Genomic DNA, 18787 nt, shown 5'->3' on the forward strand with positions numbered 1-18787 from the left:
GCACATCCCCTACTTTGATTGCTTTACATTTAAGTCCTTTGTATATCATTAGATTAGCATGAGAGCTTTTGTAAGCTCATTTATAACCCATATTTGATTAAATAATGTATTTAAATGAGTTTGGAACTTAATGTTTTGATATCTAAAATGTAAATAAAACCATAATTGCTCCAGTGACGGATGTAACATCTCATTTATCAGATCCGACGATCTGGTTAGGAGTGGGATGTTATATAAATGGTAATTCAAGGGACCAAAGTGAATTCTTAGATTTATTGGATCCTGTTGTATCTCGTCTGAAGTAGGGTGGACAAAATGTAGGAGTTAAACGTGTTTATGATTTCAATGATCGAGATATAATGAAATTACGGAAGAAAAAAAGAATAAAAAGAGGAGAGGAAGATCGTTAAAGGGTTAAACGGGAAGAAAACAATGACTAATACCGTCCGAGAAATTTGTGAATAAATTGCTCACTGAATCTGACTTTGAGAATATGAAGAAGGCTAATCTGAAAGAGGCTACTAAAGCACGAGAGCTAAGTATGCTCCTAGGTTAACAGTGTGCTATATTAGTCCTTATAAATTTTATTTTGGGTGAGAAGAAAAATATTATACCTTTAGTTATGAAATTAGGAAAAGGCACGGAGGAGTATGAACTCGAAATATGACCAAAACTACGTAAAATTATGAAACGATGCGGAATCATGTTTATAGAGGTGGATTAAAAACTGTTTAGTGTAAGTAATCCTTTGTCAAGATAAAAAATAATGGATCAGGAATATCAGTCTGCGGTCGGGTTTTAGCCTTCCTATATTTATAGTTCCAAATCTGAATAAAGACAAATGAAGGTTAAAATTAGAAAAAGCAGTTAGGATAACTTTTCCTGATTTTAGTTTGAAGAAAATGCCAATTTTAGATTACTGTCGTAGTCTCACCTGCTGTATATAAACCGAGCTAAAATAAGGTCTAAGAGACAGAAGTTTTTATTTAGGACAACGAAATAAGACTTGTAGTGCTGGTCTTTAGTTTTGTTTTATTACTTATTAACAAAAAATAAAATAAAAAATATAGAAAAAGAAAAGAGAGCCATCATTCTTATCTATATTTTTATTTGTATTTTTATCTATTGCCATCATTCTTATCTATATTTTTATTTGTATTTTTATCTATATTTACATATAATTTTCATTATCACCTTGGTGTAAAATGCCGGCAGTCGTAAGCGGCTCTGGTGAAAATCAAGAATTTGAAGGCAGGATAACGGTGTATGTCACAGTTTGTGTGATCATAGCAGCCTTCGGAGGCTTGATGTTTGGATATGATGTTGGCATTTCAGGTTTTTAGTTCTCTTTATAATATTTATATTATTATAAGCAAAGTAAAAACTTATGCGAAGAAAAGGGTTTGATTTGGATTGACAGGTGGAGTAACATTCATGGATGATTTCTTAAAAAAATTCTTTCCAGTTGTGTATAAAAAGAAACAACATGCTCATGAAAACAATTACTGCAAATACGATAACCAGTCCCTCCAGTTGTTCACGTCATCCTTGTACATTGCTGCTTTGATAGCAAGTTTTGTAGCTTCAAAGGTGTGCTCAAAAGCTGGTAGGAAACCAACCGTGCAAATTGCTTCAATTTTCTTCTTAATAGGCGTGGTTTTGACTGCTGGAGATCTCAACATCGAAATGATAATTTTTGGAAGAATTTTTCTTGGCTTTGGTGTTGGGTTTGCCAATCAAGTAAGTTATATAATTAGTTTTAGTGATTCACTTTTCTGCATGTATCACATTAATTCTACCAATAAACCACCACACACACACACGCACACACATATATATGATATTAATGGCCTTTACATAATTATTATTGCAGGCGGTACCACTCTTCTTATCGGAGATAGCTCCAACTAATATTCGTGGAGCACTCAACATAAGTTTCCAGCTCTTCATTACCATTGGCATTTTGTTATCCAATCTGGTAAACTACTTTACAGCAAATATCCATCCTCATGGATGGAGAATTTCTCTTGGCATTGCTGGTATCCCTGCTTCAATGCTTTGTGTGGGATCTATACTCATTTGTGAGACTCCAACTAGCCTTATTGAACGTCACAAAGTTGAGAAAGGAAGGAAGGTTCTGCGGAAGATTCGTGGTGTCGAAAATGTTGATGACGAGTTTGATTCTATTGTACATGCTTGTGAGATGGCAAGGCAAGTAAAGGACCCTTTCCGCAAGCTAATGAAGCCAGTTAGTCGACCCCCACTAGTGATTGCCATCTGTATGCAAATTTTCCAGCAATTTACTGGAATCAATGCTGTAATGTTCTACGCTCCTGTTCTATTCCAGACCGTGGGATTTGGGAATGATGCTGCATTGCTTTCATCTGTTATTACTGGCCTTGTCAATGTGTTTAGCACTATAATTTCAATATATTTAGTAGATAAGGCTGGCAGGAGAATTCTGCTACTTGAAGCTTGTGTCCAGATGCTCATTTCCCAGGTCAGGTCTTCATCTTGTATTTTGTTTCACTTCCTATAAATTAATTAATGTTAGTATCTAATGTATTGCATACATTACATGCAGGTTATTATTGGCATAATCCTTTTCAAAGGATTGAAAGCCACGGGTGCCAATCTTTCCAAAGGGGAGGCAATCTTTGTGGTGGTCTTGGTGTGTACCTTTGTCATGGGCTTTGCCTGGTCCTGGGGGCCTCTTGGCTGGTTAATTCCTAGCGAGACTTTCCCTCTGGAGACCAGATCAGTTGGTTTTGCCTTTGCAGTCAGCACCAATATGCTCTTCACTTTCGTCATTGCTCAAGCTTTCCTCTCAATGCTTTGCAAGATGCAAGCTGGAATATTTTTCTTCTTCGCTGCCTGGATTATCATAATGGGAGTGTTCACTTGGTTCTTGTTGCCTGAGACAAAAGGTGTTCCGGTTGATTCTATGGTTGATAAAGTCTGGAAGCAGCACTGGTTCTGGCGTTCTTTCGTAGCCGAGGATGAATTTAGGACTGATGTTAAGGTTGTCTAATTTTTTTTTGGGGGGTAAAAAGTGAGTAAAGCACAATAAAACATCTGGTTTCTTTCATTTCATTTCTTCTAAAATTTGCTGCTTATGGGGCGTACTGTCGGACACAACCCAAACAAGTGCACTCTCTCGTATGTTAATCTCGATGAACTTTGTGTTGTGTTAACCTTTCAGCATTCTTTTATAAAAAAAAAAAACGAAAAAAAAAAATAACAGTTTCGAGTCGTATTTGTTTATAACTTCTGAAAGGTACAAGGGATGGCCAGTACTGATAATGAATGTGCTGTCTACAAGCGTATTTGAGGTTTTTTTTATTTTTTATTTTTATATTAAACCGATATTTACATAGATAATGTTAAAGATAGTAGTTTTGTCATTTCAAAACTACATAATCTTTTCACCCTTTTAACTATTTGCAATTGAATTATTATTTACTTAATGAATTTTCCCTTGAAAAGCGCTACTTATACCTCTTAATGAATTATCCTATCAAGCAACTTGAATTACATAAAGAACAACAGGTAAAACATAGCTACAAATAATTTTATTTTTATTTTCTTTCTTTCTTTCTTTATTAGTATATTCAAGATAGGTTTCTCACTGTCACAGAGAAGTAGAAGAGAGATCGGGCGCTAAGGAGACAAATAGGGAAAGGAAATTTGGATTGAGATGAGGCTGTAGTAAACACCTCACTCTTTGATTCAGACATCAGCAACATAAAGAGGTTGATTCTCAGGGAAGCAATGACCGCGTGGGAAGTCGAAAAAAAGTTGGTGTTTAGTGTAAGAGGGGATGAGCATGAAGTTGTAGATGAAATAATAAGGCTCGAGGGTCTCTAGTGTCGTGTGCCAGAGGGAAGTTTAGGGGTCAGACATATCCAAGTAGGTTTGATTTCGTGCGGTTTTTGGTTTTTCTTTCACCGTTGTGTGGTATTTTTGGAAACACAAAAATATAGATTTTTTCACAAATATAGATTTTAAGCTCTAATTCATAAAGTTTCGTAGTAAATTTTGTCAAAAGTCACACTTTAATTACAACATAATTAATATTCACTTAAATTATTAACATATTGAATTTTAATTATTTTTATAATAAAATTTCACAAATTTGGTTTATTTTTTACAGTTTTGCACAAAAGGTGAAAATTGACTAGGCAGACACCTTGAAAGGCTTGAACCGTTTGGGAATTTTTGCATCAAGTGAACCAAGGGCAAGATTAAATATTTTTCCAGCCAAGGTTTGTCCAAATGATATCATTTTATATACTTTATATTTAATTTTTATCCAAGTTAAATTGGATTAAAATTTAATATAAAGCCTGAAGGAGGAAGTGGCTCAGTGTGCTAAGCATTGAAGACTGATCCAATAAGAAAATTTGCAGCCCAAAATCGACCCAATAAGTTGACCCAATCAGCTTATTTAGCTGGTTAAATTAATTGTAAAACAGCCCTCAAGTTTTCTTAACATCCTATTTAAACCCCTCCACCTTTTTTGCCTTTGAAGATTTGCCCCAAGCTAAATTTAACAAAGTTTGAAACATTCAAACTTTGCTCCATGTGTGGCTAGCCAACAAAAGTGTGTGGCTACTAATTATCTTGTAATAGTCTGGATTTTGGGGTTAAAAGTGTTGAGGTATGTGTTTAGGGACAGTGAGTAGTTGAGCAATTGTGTTTCTTTTTGCGTTTTAATGTCAGAATGAGCCTACTAGTTTGGTGGTGGTGAGTGTGTTGGTTTACATTTGGGTTTCAGGTTCAGGTCCCCATGTGCGTTTTGAGGAATTTGTTTTATTTTTGTTGCTTTTAAGTTTTGAGTATTTATTTAATTTTATTTTAATTTGTATATAAAAAGTTTCTCAAAAAACGAAAGCATGTTCTTTTCTTTTCTCTGGAAGTTTTCTTTCTTTTCTTTTTATTTCCCAATTTTGAGTTTTCTTCATTTTCTCTTTTGTTCCTCAAATTAATTTCGGGTTTATCATCGTCATTGTTGATTGATTGTTCTCGAGTGTTTTGTTTGATTGGTTTCGAAGCCGAGTATGTCTTGCCTTTTGGATTTATGAAGAACTTCTTTGATTTCGTTTATTTGCGTAATTGAAACTTTTATAATTCAATTTGTTTGTTAATTGAGGTTTCCAAATAGCTTGGTGGAGCGAATCGAATGATTCTAGGTGCTTGATATCGCATCTAAGGTGTGTGTGTACAAAAACTCCGTAATTTTGATGTCGAATTTTCGATTTGATTCTGTGAAATTCGAGAAATTCTATGTGTTCTGAAATTGTTCAAAATCAGCATTGAATTGTATGTTTTCTCTATAATTTGGTATCATGCTGAGTTAGCTAGGGTTAGGCAAACTGTTTTGGCAGTAAATGCACGTTCTGCAGCTTGTTCCAGTGTGTTTTCGTGACCACACGGGCAAGTGCCGCACACGGGCGGGTCACACGACCATGTTAAATTGGGAATTAGGATTTTTCAACGATTTTTGGTGTCACACGGTTGTGTGGCTTCAATTTGGGGATTTTAGTCGATAATCACATATGCGTGTGTTCTGGACACACGGCCGTGTCCCGTGGGCACACAAGTGTGTGAGACTTTCACACAGTCGTGTCTGCCCTGCACCTTATTTTAGCAATTTCAGACAGAGAGTTGCATGGGCTGTTCACATGGCCATGTCACTTGGTCACACGAGCATGTGCCTTAGCCACACGACCGTGTGCCTCATTTTACATAGGCGCGTGCTTCTTCACACGGGTGTATGCCTCTTCCACATGGGCGTGTAGACCTCCACACAGCCTAGGCAGTTCCACACGGCCGGGGCACATGGTCGTCTGGCCTTGTTTCATAAATTTTTGTTCTATGTCAGATTTTAACTCATTCATGTTTCTGTGTATTTCGACCCTCGGCTAAGCCATAGTAAGGGTGGGTTGGGACTCCTTTTTGGCCCGGACTTATGCATTATTTGTAATCATAGCACCGATGTAATGATTGGTTTAAGTATTAAATGTTGTTACTAAGTAATTAAGTACCATTATAACTGATTCTGACTCTGGTTGATTGAATATGTGCACCTCTGTTTTGTTTGACTATTGTGTGACTGTCTATAAGCTATGTACATTGAGAATATGCATGAAAGTATGGGTTTTTGGTTGTGAAGAGAAGGAAGTCTGATCCGACAGTTTAACTGCACTACTTATTAGCGGCGATACCGCAACACAGACATATGGCAGCTCAGCTGTATATTTCTATCAGAGTGGCTTATTTGCACATTGTGGTGTGTAGGGTGGATGAGCCTTTCAAGGCTCTATGTGGTGTGCAGGGTGGATAGGCTTGATATAGCTCATATGTGGTGTGTAGGGTAGTCGAAGTGGTGTTTGGATGGTTGGGGTGAGTTTTATATTGTTGCATTCGTTTCACGTTCGGTCAAGTCTGTCTGATTGATTGCGAGATTAACTGGATATAGATCAATCTGCTTTTGTACTAATGTGATTGGGTACATGAGTGTTTGGAATGATGATATTTTTTTTACGTTCAATTTATTGTTGGTAACTATTCGAATATCGAATTTTCGTTGAGGTATTTGCATGTGATATGTAAACATATGTTGCACTGGAATATTTTGTTATGTCACTTCGTCTTTTGTCTTCTGATGAGTTTCAAACTTACACTAAGCTCGCGTAGCTCATCCCTTAGTTTTCCCCTTTCAGGTACTCTTATGATCTAGAGTTGGACTCAGTGATCGGAGATCTCAGATGGTCAAGTTTTGATTTGGTTAAATAAAGTATTTCGTACCAATTTTTTAATTTTCAAATTGTTTTGGACTGTACATGTTAAAAAGGGACTGTGGTATAAGTCTCATTGCGATTTTTCCTAAATTGTTATTTGGACTGAAATTTTAGAAGCTGAGGATTTTATGTCTTAATTTTTTTAATGCCAATTAATTATTGTTTCAAAAGATAAAATGTCAAACGTGTTAGCTAAGCCTAAGCGAGCCATGTTCGGGTTAATTTCAAACAGTTCTTCTGTAAAAACTTTCTTCGATCACTTCGGTGGTCAATGTGACCTCCGAGATCATGTCGAAACTTTTAGGTCTAGTTTTTGGGAGTCACATATCTGCTATTTTTATCACCACTCCCACTTATAAATACCCCCTTCACTTATTAAATCAACACACCTCTCATCCCACACATCTCTCTCTCTTTCACTCACTTTCTCTTATTGTTTCCTATTTTTTCCCTTCTACTTTCCTTTGTCGATTTCCCTCTTGGAAAAGAGCCTTTCAACCACCTTGGGTAGCATCATTCAAGTGCTTATAGAAGCCTTCGAATAACAAGAATGTGCTTCATTCAGGAAACAAATAAAGATTTGGTTATTGTCGACATAGTTAGGAAAGTCTAGTTTGACAACAATTTAGACTATAGATTTTTGGCAGTTGATGGGAGTTCTAGAGATTTTATTATGATTTGGGATAGAGGTAGTTTTGAAGTGGATAATTATCTCATTTCTGAGAGATTTATAATGGTGGAAGGTAAATGGATAGTTGAAGGTATGGAAGCAACCTTGATTAATGTATATGCCCCTAATGTGGTCTCGGATAAAAAATCATTATGAAGGGATCTCCTAGCCTTAAAGAACTCGTTTGCTAGCCTATGGATCATTGGTGGCAACTTTAACATAGTAAGAAACATGAGTGAAAGGAATAGATGCGTGGGTTTGGTGAATGGCTCAAGGGAGTTCAATAGCTTCATCGTTGACAACAAGTTGGTGGATTTACCTCTAACGGGGAAAAAAGTTCATTTGGTTCAGACCAAATAATAAGAAGAGTAGATTGGATCGGATTGTATTGGAAGAACAATGGCTGATTCTTTTCAATTATTTTACTCAGCAAGGATTTAATAGATCAGTTTTTGACCATATTTTGATACTGTTATTTAATGAATTAGTTGATTGGGGTTGCATCCATTAAAGTTCTTTAATGCGTGGCTTACCAAAAAGGTTTATTCGAGTTTCATCAATAATGTATGTGGAGAGATAGGAAGGTCTAACATGCATATGTTGGGTAAAGTGAGGAGATTGAAGTTGGCTCTTAAAAAATTGAATGAAAAATCTAGTTGTGATGTGGATAAAATAATTTAGTTGATTGAAAAAAAATTTATTGGAATTGGATGAAATTAGCAATTAAAAAGATTTGAATGGCACAACAATAGAAGAGCTTAGTTGGTCGAATATGGAGCTGTGGAAAGCTATTAATTTCTGTGAAAAATCGCAGATGACCTACTTATAAGAAGATGACTCCAACTCTGCTTTTTTTATAAAGAAGTAAAATTTAGATCGAAGATGAAGATGGTGTATGGCCTAAGATTCGAGTTTTCTTGGTGCAAAGAACCAAAGTTGTTGAAGAGAAAAATGTTTGATTACTTCAGTAATTATTTTAGCTACCAATCTAGAAACTGGGAAGTCAATATTGTAACACCCCAATTCTGGCAGATCTAAAGTTTTGGGCGTATAGTTGTAAACAACTTGTTTGGCGTGGTGTTATCCGCCTAAATGGCCATTTTGGCTTATACGTGTGGGCGTATAGTAACCGCCACTTGAGTTGGTAAGAATTTAATTTCATGATAGTATGATATATGAAGAAGACGTTCATGTTAGGGATAAAAGTGAATTATGGGATGATTATTGGCCAAATGTATAGAACGTCTGGTTTGTAAGGAATATTGTGCTAGTTAGACTTTAAGTAATCTGGTTAGAAACTAACTGTATTGTCCAGCCTAATAAGTTTGATGAAAGGAACCTATTTATACTTTTTTCTGAATTGTAGGCCAATAAAAAGGCAAGTTCTGATAAGTATGAGACTTGTTAAATTCCACTAAGCAAGACAAGTCATATTTATATGTGAGAATGTGTTCTGATAAGTGGTATCTACTGAAACCTTCCTTCAATCTGAATGTATCATACCTTGATGATCTAGAGCCTAAGGTTCTTTTAAGATTAGTAGCTACTTTGCATCAGGGTAAGTATTTTAGCTCTGCATGTTAAGTTCTATATGAGTAAATCTGTATTTAGTAACTAAAAAGTGAGAGTGTAAGTACAAGGTTTCTGCATGGAATTGACAACGATTGAATTGATAACCAATTTGTATGTGTAAAAGTAGTAATGGTGTTCCTATGTTTTGTAAGCAGTGGGTGTCAGGTGAGTTCTACACTGACTCCTTCATGTATACTATTCATATTGTGAGTCATCTATGGAAAATTGATTAAACTATGGATCTGAAGTCATGAAGGGTATAGTATGAGATTATTGGTGTATGGATATTGAAACATTGAAGTATAGTTGAATATGTATAAGTCTTAAATGTATGTTATGAGATGTGTGTTCTGTTTGGGTGTATGATAGTGAAGTAAAAGGTTGAAATTAGATTGTGTCAGTGTATGAAGAGTCTATTAAGAGAGTATGTGTCTGTTTACCGTGGTGGCGCCTAATGGAGTTCGTGGGGATTAAAAATATGAATTTTGATATCAACTGCACGATCCAAAAATACGAATTCAGAAAACACTTCTTGATGAACCTTCATACAAAACAATTTGTAGTTACCCTTTTTCTTTGGTCCTGAACTGCACGACTATAGGCACTTAACCATACGTATTGAGGTTTAAGTAGATACATCAAGGTGGTTTTTGTAAAAATAAGAGTGAAATAGGAAGAAACAACGCAATATAGTGACTATAGGTTAGAAAATATGTGCCAAATAAAAGAAAATTTCAAAAAGAAAAACAAAACAAGTAGAAATAGTAATTAAAAAAAGAAAAGTAAAAGCATTTGTGAGTGGACGTACTAAAATAGAAAAATGTGACAAACTCACAAAATTAGAAAAAACTCATTCATTAGTGCATAAAAACTCATGAGTTAGCCATAGTTTTTGTATTATGCTGTGACTTCCTATGTGGAGAAATAAGGGAGATGAGAGAAGGGGAAATAATGCGATGAGTGGGTAAGGGTCGCTAAGGGGGGAGAATAGGGAACAATACGATGTGCCAAACTATTTTCATGCTTGAAACTATTTTGATGCTTCCTGTTCTTCAATTCTATACCTGTACTAAGCCTCAGAACGTTACAAGCCAAAAAACCCTATGTGAAGGTAGACTTATTCATGAATTGACATCATATCAAGTAATTCCATTTATGATTGTTTGTATTCTGCTACGATAATCAAATTACCTTTGTAATCTATTGAAGGATTCATATGTTTGAAAACCTTAATGTCTATGTACTTCGTAATATATTGAACTTAGGTGTTTAATATTAAAAGTGGTAAGTTGTTTACATATCATGTCAAGATTATGTGTAAATATGAAATACCTAGTTATGTGATCCAAAACCAATACTTGCACTATACTTGCTTAAGGGTCGTCTTTTATGTTTCTGTTTTAAATTTGCTTTGCTTGAGGACAATTAAAGACTTAAGTGTGGGGGATTTTTATTTGCCATAACTTGGTGTAGCTGATTAAACTAGTTTTTGCACTAAAGGAGTTTGAATACAAGTGCTTTTATTATAATTTAGTTATGATTTGAATGTCCAATCCATGAGCTAAATTCATTAGGTTTGAATTGTTTGGGTAAATTTTTAATTTCTTTAATGCCCATGGTTTGATTTTGAGTAGATTACAGTTTTTTTTATTTGTGATCATTTTAAATGCATGCATGAAAGATCTAGACATAGATGATTGTATGATATGTTGTTAGATCTGATTTAATTCTAAAAATATTAAATAAATTGGAATATTATCGGTTGATATAGGGGAGTATTTAAAAGAATAATTGCAGCACTCTAAACATAGAAGTTGTTATCTGTAAAGGGAAAGGAAGAATAGTTTGGATATCATTCTTGAGTTTTGTAGAAATACAAAAACTCAGAATGATAGCTTAATGTTTGGCTCTCGAAAGAAGCAGACTACAGTAGTAAATCCATGAGTAGTAGAATTGTCAAGATTTTGCCATGGCACTATTATTTTATAGAAATAAAACTTGAGTAATTCCAACATTTATATTCAATAGTACAAATCCTCACCATTTATTCTTTAAGAATTGCCACATCATTTCAATTGCCCTAGCATTTTTTAATTCATAATTGATTTTATTAATCCATTTATTAATTCCCTTCATGAATTTTTCTTATGTTTCTTTTGCATAGTTTAATTAGTCAAATTCATAGTAATAGCATAACCATTTTTTTTTATAAATTTTGATCCCTGTGGAGATGATACTCACTCATCACTTTATAACTTGATTCAACGGTATACTTGCACAATCACATTACACGTTCACATGCAACAAGTTTTTGGTGCCGTTGCCGGGGATCTATAATATTGGTGAAAATTTGGTGTGTTATTACCTTTTTAATTTTGTTAGTTTCGCTTAATTAATTATTTTGATTTTTATTAGTGCATGAGTAGAGAGATTTCTGTACTTGAAGAGTATCCTTTTGATCCTGAAATTTAGAGAACCATGAGAAGAAGGAGAAAAAAATTACAAGAAATGGAACGAATTAGAAATTTTCCGGTTAAAGAAGAGCCATTACATCAGAATGGAAGGGATGCTGATATTCCTCGAATAATAGATGATAGAGGCATACCCATCAGAGAACATGTAGTGCCGATCTTGGATTATCTAAATCCAGGAATTGTCAGGCTGCATATTCGAGCTCAACATTTCGAGTTAAAGCCGGTGATGTTTCAAATGTTAGAAACTGTAAGGAAATTTACTGGATTGCCTATTGAAGATCCAAGCTTGCACATAAGACTCTTTTTAGAAGTTTGCGATTCATTTAGACAGTAGGTTGTTCCTGAAGATGCCCTAAAAATGAAGTTATTCCCTTATTCATTGTGAGATCGTGCTAGAGCATGGTTAAATGCATTGCCGTTAGGTATGGTGGCATCTTGGAATGAACTTTGTTAGAGGTTTTTACTAAGATATAATCCTCCAAACATGAATACAAAATTAAGGAATGATATTATGCCCTTTCGATAATTTGAGGATGAAACATTATATGAAGCATGAGAGCTATTCAAGAAGTTAATTAAAAAATGCCCAATGCATGGTTTTCAACATTGGACGCAAATGGACATGCTTTACAATGGATTGAATGCACTTACAAGGATGGTGGTTGACACATCTGCCAATGGGACTTTGCTCAATAAATCATATAATGAGGCATATGAAATTCTGGAGAATATAGCAAACAATGATTATCAATACCCGACTACAAGTGTAGGGACTGGTAGAAGAGTTCCTGGAGCAATGGAACTTGATGCGATTACTTCCTTGATAGCTCAGGTATCATCTTGAATGAATATGATTAAAACACTAAAAAGACCAGTTGCGGTGCAGGAAATGAGAGTACCTGAGTAAGCATGTGTTTATTGCAAAGAAGATCATGTTTTTGATGAATGCCCATTGAACCCAGCCTCAGTTTAGTATATGGGAAATTTTAATTGCAACAACAACAAATCGTATTCCAACACATATAATCTGGGGTGGAAGCAACATCCCAATTTCAATTGGAGTAATCAAGGGGTGGTAAATTCAGGCAATACTATTCGACAGATTGTTACGAGTGCACCAACAAGTTACAATCAGCCCATGCCACGACAAAATGCTTAGCAAAATTCAGCTTCGAGTTCTTCATCTATGGAAGCTCTATTGAAGGAATACATTTCCAAGAATGATACTATCATTCGAAGTCAAGCTGCATCTTTAAGAGCTTCAGAAGATCAAGTGGGGTAAACTGCAAAAGCATTAAGCTCAAGACCGCAAGGAGCACTGCCGAGTGATACACAAAATTTACGATCTCAAGGGAAGGAACTATGCAAAGCCATTACACTCAGAAGTGGTACGCACTTACCAGGAGTTGTTAATGACACCACTATTAAAGAAGATAGTTTACATTTCACAAATAAGAAGAATTCAGAACCAGTAGTAGAGTAGGCTATAAAAGAAATGGGCAACAAGAAAAATGTTGAAGTAGATTCATCTTGTATTGCCAATAAAAATTCCGCAGCAAAACAAACTCAACAAATGGAAGTAAGGCCATCACTACCATTTCCTCAGTGTTTCCAAAAATCTAATCAAGATTTCCAATTGAAGAAATTATTGGTTGTCTTGAAGCAATTACATATCAACATGACGTTGGTGGAAGCATTAGAACAAATGCCCAACTATGTGAAATTTATGAAAGATATTTTATCAAATAACAGAATGTTAGGGAGTTTGAAACTATTTCTCTCATTAAAGGGTACATAACAATGCTGAGAAACAAATTGCCACCAAAACTGAAGGATCCAGGGAGTTTTACTATACCTTGCTCTTTTTGAAATCATTATGTAGGCAAAGCATTATGCGAATTAGGTGCAAGTATAAATCTAATGCCTATGTCTATTTTCAGGAAGCTGGGAATAGGGAAGGTGAGACCTATAACTGTCACATTACAATTAGCTGATCATTCATAAGCACATCCAGAAGGTATAACCGAAGATGTGTTTGTAAGAGTTGACAAATGTATTTTTCTAGTAGATGTTATTATTCTGGAATGTGATGATGATAAAGAGGTACCAATCATATTTGGGAGTCCTTTTCTAGCAACTGCTAGAACATTAATTGATGTACAAAAATGTGAATTAACAATAAGAGTTAATGATCAGCAGATAACCTTCAATTTTTTTGATGCTATGAAGTGTGCAGATACAGATGAAGCATGTCACGCTGTTGAGATTGTTGACACAATAGTTCAAGAAGAATTTACAGAATTTTATCACAATAATTCTAATGATGATGCAAACTCATTTGAGTTAATTGAAGCATAAATGATTGAAGAGCTTGGTGGACTTATGGAAGTTAAGCAAATTGAGAATGGATCAAGGAGAAGTTTCGAATCATTAAATTTATTGAACAATTCTTTTAAACCTCCTCGACCATCCATAGAAGATCCTCTTACGTTAGAATTGAAGCCTTTGCCAGTACATCTAAAGTATGCTTACTTGGGAGATAACAACACATTGCTAGTAGTTATCTCTGCGGTATTGACATCATATCAAGAGGCTCAATTCTTGAAAATTTTAAAAAAATCTGAGAAGGCATTGAGGTGGATGATTGTGGATATCAAAGGAATCAGTCCAGAAATCTAGCATGCACAAGATATTACTGGAGGCTTGCCATGAAAAATCTATCGAGCAGCAGAGAAGAGCAAATCCTATTATGAAGGAAGTTTTCAAAAAAGAGATTATCAAATGGCTGGATGCTGTAATTATATACCCATTTTTTTATAGTTCTTGGGTGAGCCCCGTTCAATGTGTGCTTAAAAAAGAAGGTGTCACTGTGGTAAAAAATGATAATAACAAACAAATTCTTACTCGTATTGTCACGGGATGGAGAGTTTGTTGTAAACGAAAAAATATATAGGATTTTTCCTATGTAATTAATTACCTTTTTACTTAAATCAGTTGTTAAAACTAAGTAATTGTTTAATAAATTAATGAAATATGTGACAATATGAAATTAGGACATAGAAATTAGTAAAATATGATTTTATGCTTTATTATATAGTTTTCATGCAATAAATGGCTTATTTTATATTAATTTGAATATATTATATTTTTTAAGACATAAAGTGGGTCATGCATGATTAAATTAAATAATAAAATATAAAATTATATTTAATAATTCATTTTCAACTATTTAATTAATAATTTGGGTTTTTAATTAATTAATTAAATTGGATAAATTTTATTCTTTGGTCCTCTAACTTGTTGATTTATTCTGGTCAGGTCTGTTAGCTTTGCTGGATTACAAAACTGTCCGAATTGGAGACCAAGTCAACCCCAAAATTTGGCTACACATTGCTGTCCATAAACCACTATTTGGTTTAATTGCACAAGGTCCTTGAAGAGTTGAAGAAATTAGAGATTTACCTGAAGATTTGCACTTGACCGAGTCTCAGTCCTGAGTTGTTATGGCACTCAAATTGAACAAAAATCAAGGAAAAATCAGCTCAACTTGCTCAATTTATGGCCGACCACCCATGGAAGATGCTTCAAAAGATGAAAACTCCTATTTTAGTAAACTATCCCCCTCTCCTCACCTATAAATAAGACCCGTTCATTCCTTCATTCATCATCCCTCAAGCATCCCTCAAGCATCATTCTCTCTTTTCTCCGAATTCTCTTAGCCTTTTCCATTCCCACGCCTAGCATCATCTCTTCATAGAGATTTTAGCAATTAAGCCTATTAAAGAACCCTTAGTCAGCCACCTTGGAGAGCCATCAGCAAAGGAGCAAAGCAAAGGAACGAAGGAGCCTCATCAGTTAGAGTCTTGGGAACAGCCACTCTGAATTGGGTTTAATCTTCCTTTTCTTTAATTTAATATAAAGATTTTTATGGAAACATAAAAATTTATGTGTTTTTACATGCCCTTTTTAACTTAAAATCATGCTATTTCGGTTAAATTCTTGTCAAAAAATAATTAAATATTATAAAATAATCAAATTATGTTAAAAATATGAACATGATGAATTTTAATTAATTTTATAGTAAATTTTGATTAATTTTGACTATTTTCGACAGATTCGCACAAAGGGCAAAAATTGGCTCAACAAACAATGCTCGAAGAACAAAACCGAGAAGCAATTTGAAGCATCGAGGCAAATTTATTTCCAGCCTAAGATGGTCCAAAAATGTGTGTTAATTCATAATATAATTAATTTTAATTTATTCCCAATTTAATTTGGCTAAATAAATTATTATTAATTAATTATGGAAAAAAGGGTTCAGTTGAACAACATTGGTTGAACCGAATCTAGTGAACCGAATGAGCCACCAATTGGGCTGCCAAGAACTATTCATATGCTGACCCAAATTAGCATTTTAGCTGAGTAAATAAGCTTGCAAAGAAACCCTTGAAGAACTTTCAACCTTGCATTCAAACCCCTCCAAAACATGTGGCTTTATGGATTTGCCCCAGGCTAGTTTTAACAAAGTTAAATCTCTCAACTTTGCCATGTGTGTGGCCAGCCAAGGGGGGTCTCTTTGGCTGATGAAATTTTATATTTTTAGCTGCCACAATAAGCTATAAAAGCCACACCTTGCTGATCATTCAACTCATCCCTCACACTCTCATTCTCTCTTCTCCTCTCTCACTTTCTCTCAACTTTTCCTTCCCATTTTCCCTTTTGTTCAAGTGACGATTTCTTCCCTTGGAAAAGAGGTCATCATCAGCCATTGTTGAGAAGCAATTAAAGTGTTCATAAGCCACCTTGATAGCTGAGGACAATGGAGAACGAAGAACGGAGAAATCGGTCAAGCCACGGAGAAACACCAGATTTTCTTCTTGTTCCCTATCTCTTTAAATTTCGTTGTTGTTTTGAAAAACATGTTTATGAATGTTTATGCTATTGAAATGATTATTGTAATCAATCTAGCTTGAATTTAATCCGTGTTGGGTTGATTATATTTTGCCTGCTTTAATTATTGAAATTGTGTTTGTGTTGTTATAGGCCTCGGTAAGATATTTGATTAAATAAAATCATGCCTAAGTTATTCTTGCAATATTAATTGTTAGAGAACTAATAAATTAATTATTAAATCATATTGAAATTGTAATTAGTCGACACAATATTAAATCAGTGCATGTTCATTCTTCTAAGGTAGCTGAAGTTAATTTAGCATTGTATTCGGCGATACATATGCCTTGCATAACTTGCAAGATTATTGTGATTAAACTGTTTCAAGGTAGAAATACTCTGTTACCTCACTTGATCTTTTATATGCTTGTGAAGATTGATTAATCGCTTGGATTGATATTGAAAAATGTTCAAGAGATGGGTTAATTGAATAAGTATGTATGAACAGTAGTTAGCAAATTACCGAGTTTCCATGAATTTGTTCGTAGCAGTATAAAGATAAGTTTAATAATTCTAAGTTAAAAGAATGTAATTAATCCAACACAATTATATTATCTTGATTAAACCTTATTTGAAATCGTGCATTAGAAGCTTTTTATTTTAATTTTTTTACTTAGTTTTTAACCCTTAGTTTTTAATCATCTTTAAACCAAAATATTTTTCATCATCAAAGTATTTTAACATTAGTTTCATAAATATTCTTTTTACAGTCCCTGTGGCTACGATAACTCGACATTTTCTTGTCACTTTATTACTTGTTGCGATTGTGTACACTTGCACATTTTCGTCGTTTTAAGTATTTGGCATCGTTGCCGGGGACTGTTTTAAAAAAGCCATTATTTGTGAATCTATTTTTTACATTTTGGTTTATTTATTTTCCTGTTTAAATATTTACTTAACCTTTCTGTGATTCTTTCAGGTGTTTATGAGTATTGACCAGATTATCAACTTACTCCCTGTGGACCCTGAAATAGAACAGACGTTTCGACAGCGAAGATGACAAGCGGACCAGAGAAGGACCGAAGAGATAAAATTTGAGAATATGAATCAAGGAAATGGAGCAAACCTTGCTCAAAATCCTATCCTTATTATTGATGATAGGGGTAGAGCTTTATGACAGTATGCCATGCCAGTATTTAACGATATAAATTCGGGTATTAGGAGACCCAAAATTGAGGCACAACTATTCGAGCTGAAGCCAGTCATGTTCCAGATGCTTCAGACTGTGGGTCAATTCAGTGGAATGTCTACTGAAGATCCTCATATTCACTTAAGACTATTTATGGAAGTGAGCGATTCTTCCAAGTTATCCAGAGTACCCGAAGATGCATTACGACTGAAGCTGTTCCCATATTCGCTAAGGGACAGAGCTCTTGCCTAGTTGAACTCATTGCCACCGAACTCTATTTCTACATGGCAAGAGTTAGCCGAGAGATTCCTCATGAAGTATTTCCCACCGAGCAAGAATGCCAAGTTGAGGAATGAGATCACTACCTTCCAACGAATGGATGATGAGTCCCTGTATGAGGCATGGGAAAGGTACAAAAAGTTATTACGAAAGTTCCCTCATCATGGAATCCCATATTGCATTCAACTTGAGACATTCTATAATGGTCTCAACGCTCACACGAGGATGGTAGTGGACGCCTCTGCTAATGGTGCTCTCATTTCTAAGTCTTATAATGAGACTTACGAAATTATTGAGAGGATTGCCAGCAACAATTATCAATGGCTAACCAATCAAGCAGTGTCAGGAAGAAGAGTCGCTGGAATACATGAAGTGGACGCTCTTACTTCACTCATATCTCAGGTATCTTCAATATCTTCAATGCTTAAGAATCTTACCACTAATGGGTCTAACGGTTTTGCAGCCCAACCACCTAACCAATTTGAGAATATAGCCTGTGTGTATTGTGGGGAAGGACATTTGTTTGAAGAATGTCCATCGAACCCCGAATCCGTATATTACATGGGTAACCAAAACCAAAACCGAGGGAGCCAAGGAGTGCAATCCAACTTTTATAACTCATCATGGTGAAATCACCCGAATTTTTCTAGGAGTAACCAAGGGGCTGGAACCAGTAACACTTAAGCCCAACCTAGACCAACTCAGCCGCCTAGTTTCCCCCAAGAAGTTCAAAAACCAACCTAAGCGGAACCATCCAATAGCTTAGAGAATCTATTGAAAGCATACATGGTAAAAAACGACGCCACTCTAAGGAATTTGGAGAATCAAGTGGGTCAGAGTGCTACTGAACTCAGGAACTGACCACAAGGTGCTCTACCTAATACCACGAAGAATCTGAGAAGTCTGTGGA

The 18787-nt window shown here is 35.0% G+C and overlaps 1 protein-coding gene and 2 non-coding genes across 3 annotated transcripts; 1 reads left to right on the forward strand and 2 right to left on the reverse strand.

Annotated features, from left to right (window-relative positions):
* The first annotated feature begins 1029 nt into the window (after positions 1 to 1029).
* On the forward strand, positions 1030 to 3088 carry LOC107891933 (sugar transport protein 8). Its single transcript, XM_016816853.2, has 4 exons — positions 1030 to 1335; positions 1421 to 1740; positions 1874 to 2500; positions 2585 to 3088. Exons 1-4 carry the CDS (start codon positions 1206 to 1208, stop codon positions 3029 to 3031), a joined length of 1524 nt encoding a protein of 507 aa, XP_016672342.1. The 5' UTR covers positions 1030 to 1205; the 3' UTR covers positions 3032 to 3088.
* An 8924-nt stretch (positions 3089 to 12012) lies between these two features.
* LOC121221512 (small nucleolar RNA R71) lies at positions 12013 to 12119 on the reverse strand. The gene has a single exon (XR_005918903.1). It is a non-coding gene; the product is annotated as a small nucleolar RNA R71 (small nucleolar RNA).
* Positions 12120 to 17940: 5821 nt separating this feature from the next.
* LOC121221485 (small nucleolar RNA R71) lies at positions 17941 to 18047 on the reverse strand. The gene has a single exon (XR_005918877.1). It is a non-coding gene; the product is annotated as a small nucleolar RNA R71 (small nucleolar RNA).
* Positions 18048 to 18787: the final 740 nt, after the last annotated feature.

Source organism: Gossypium hirsutum, chromosome D09 (genome assembly GCF_007990345.1).
Source record: "Gossypium hirsutum isolate 1008001.06 chromosome D09, Gossypium_hirsutum_v2.1, whole genome shotgun sequence".
Lineage (NCBI taxonomy): Eukaryota > Viridiplantae > Streptophyta > Magnoliopsida > Malvales > Malvaceae > Gossypium > Gossypium hirsutum.

What these genes read in the sequence shown, in the direction of transcription:
- LOC107891933 (XM_016816853.2), top strand. Translation starts at nt 1,206, where the DNA reads ATGCCGGCAGTCGTAAGCGGCTCTGGTGAAAATCAAGAATTTGAAGGC. An exon ending in ATATGATGTTGGCATTTCAG is followed by an intron (nt 1,336 to 1,420) that starts GTTTTTAGTTCT and finishes TTGGATTGACAG; the next exon opens with GTGGAGTAACATTCATGGAT. An exon ending in TCCAGATGCTCATTTCCCAG is followed by an intron (nt 2,501 to 2,584) that starts GTCAGGTCTTCA and finishes CATTACATGCAG; the next exon opens with GTTATTATTGGCATAATCCT.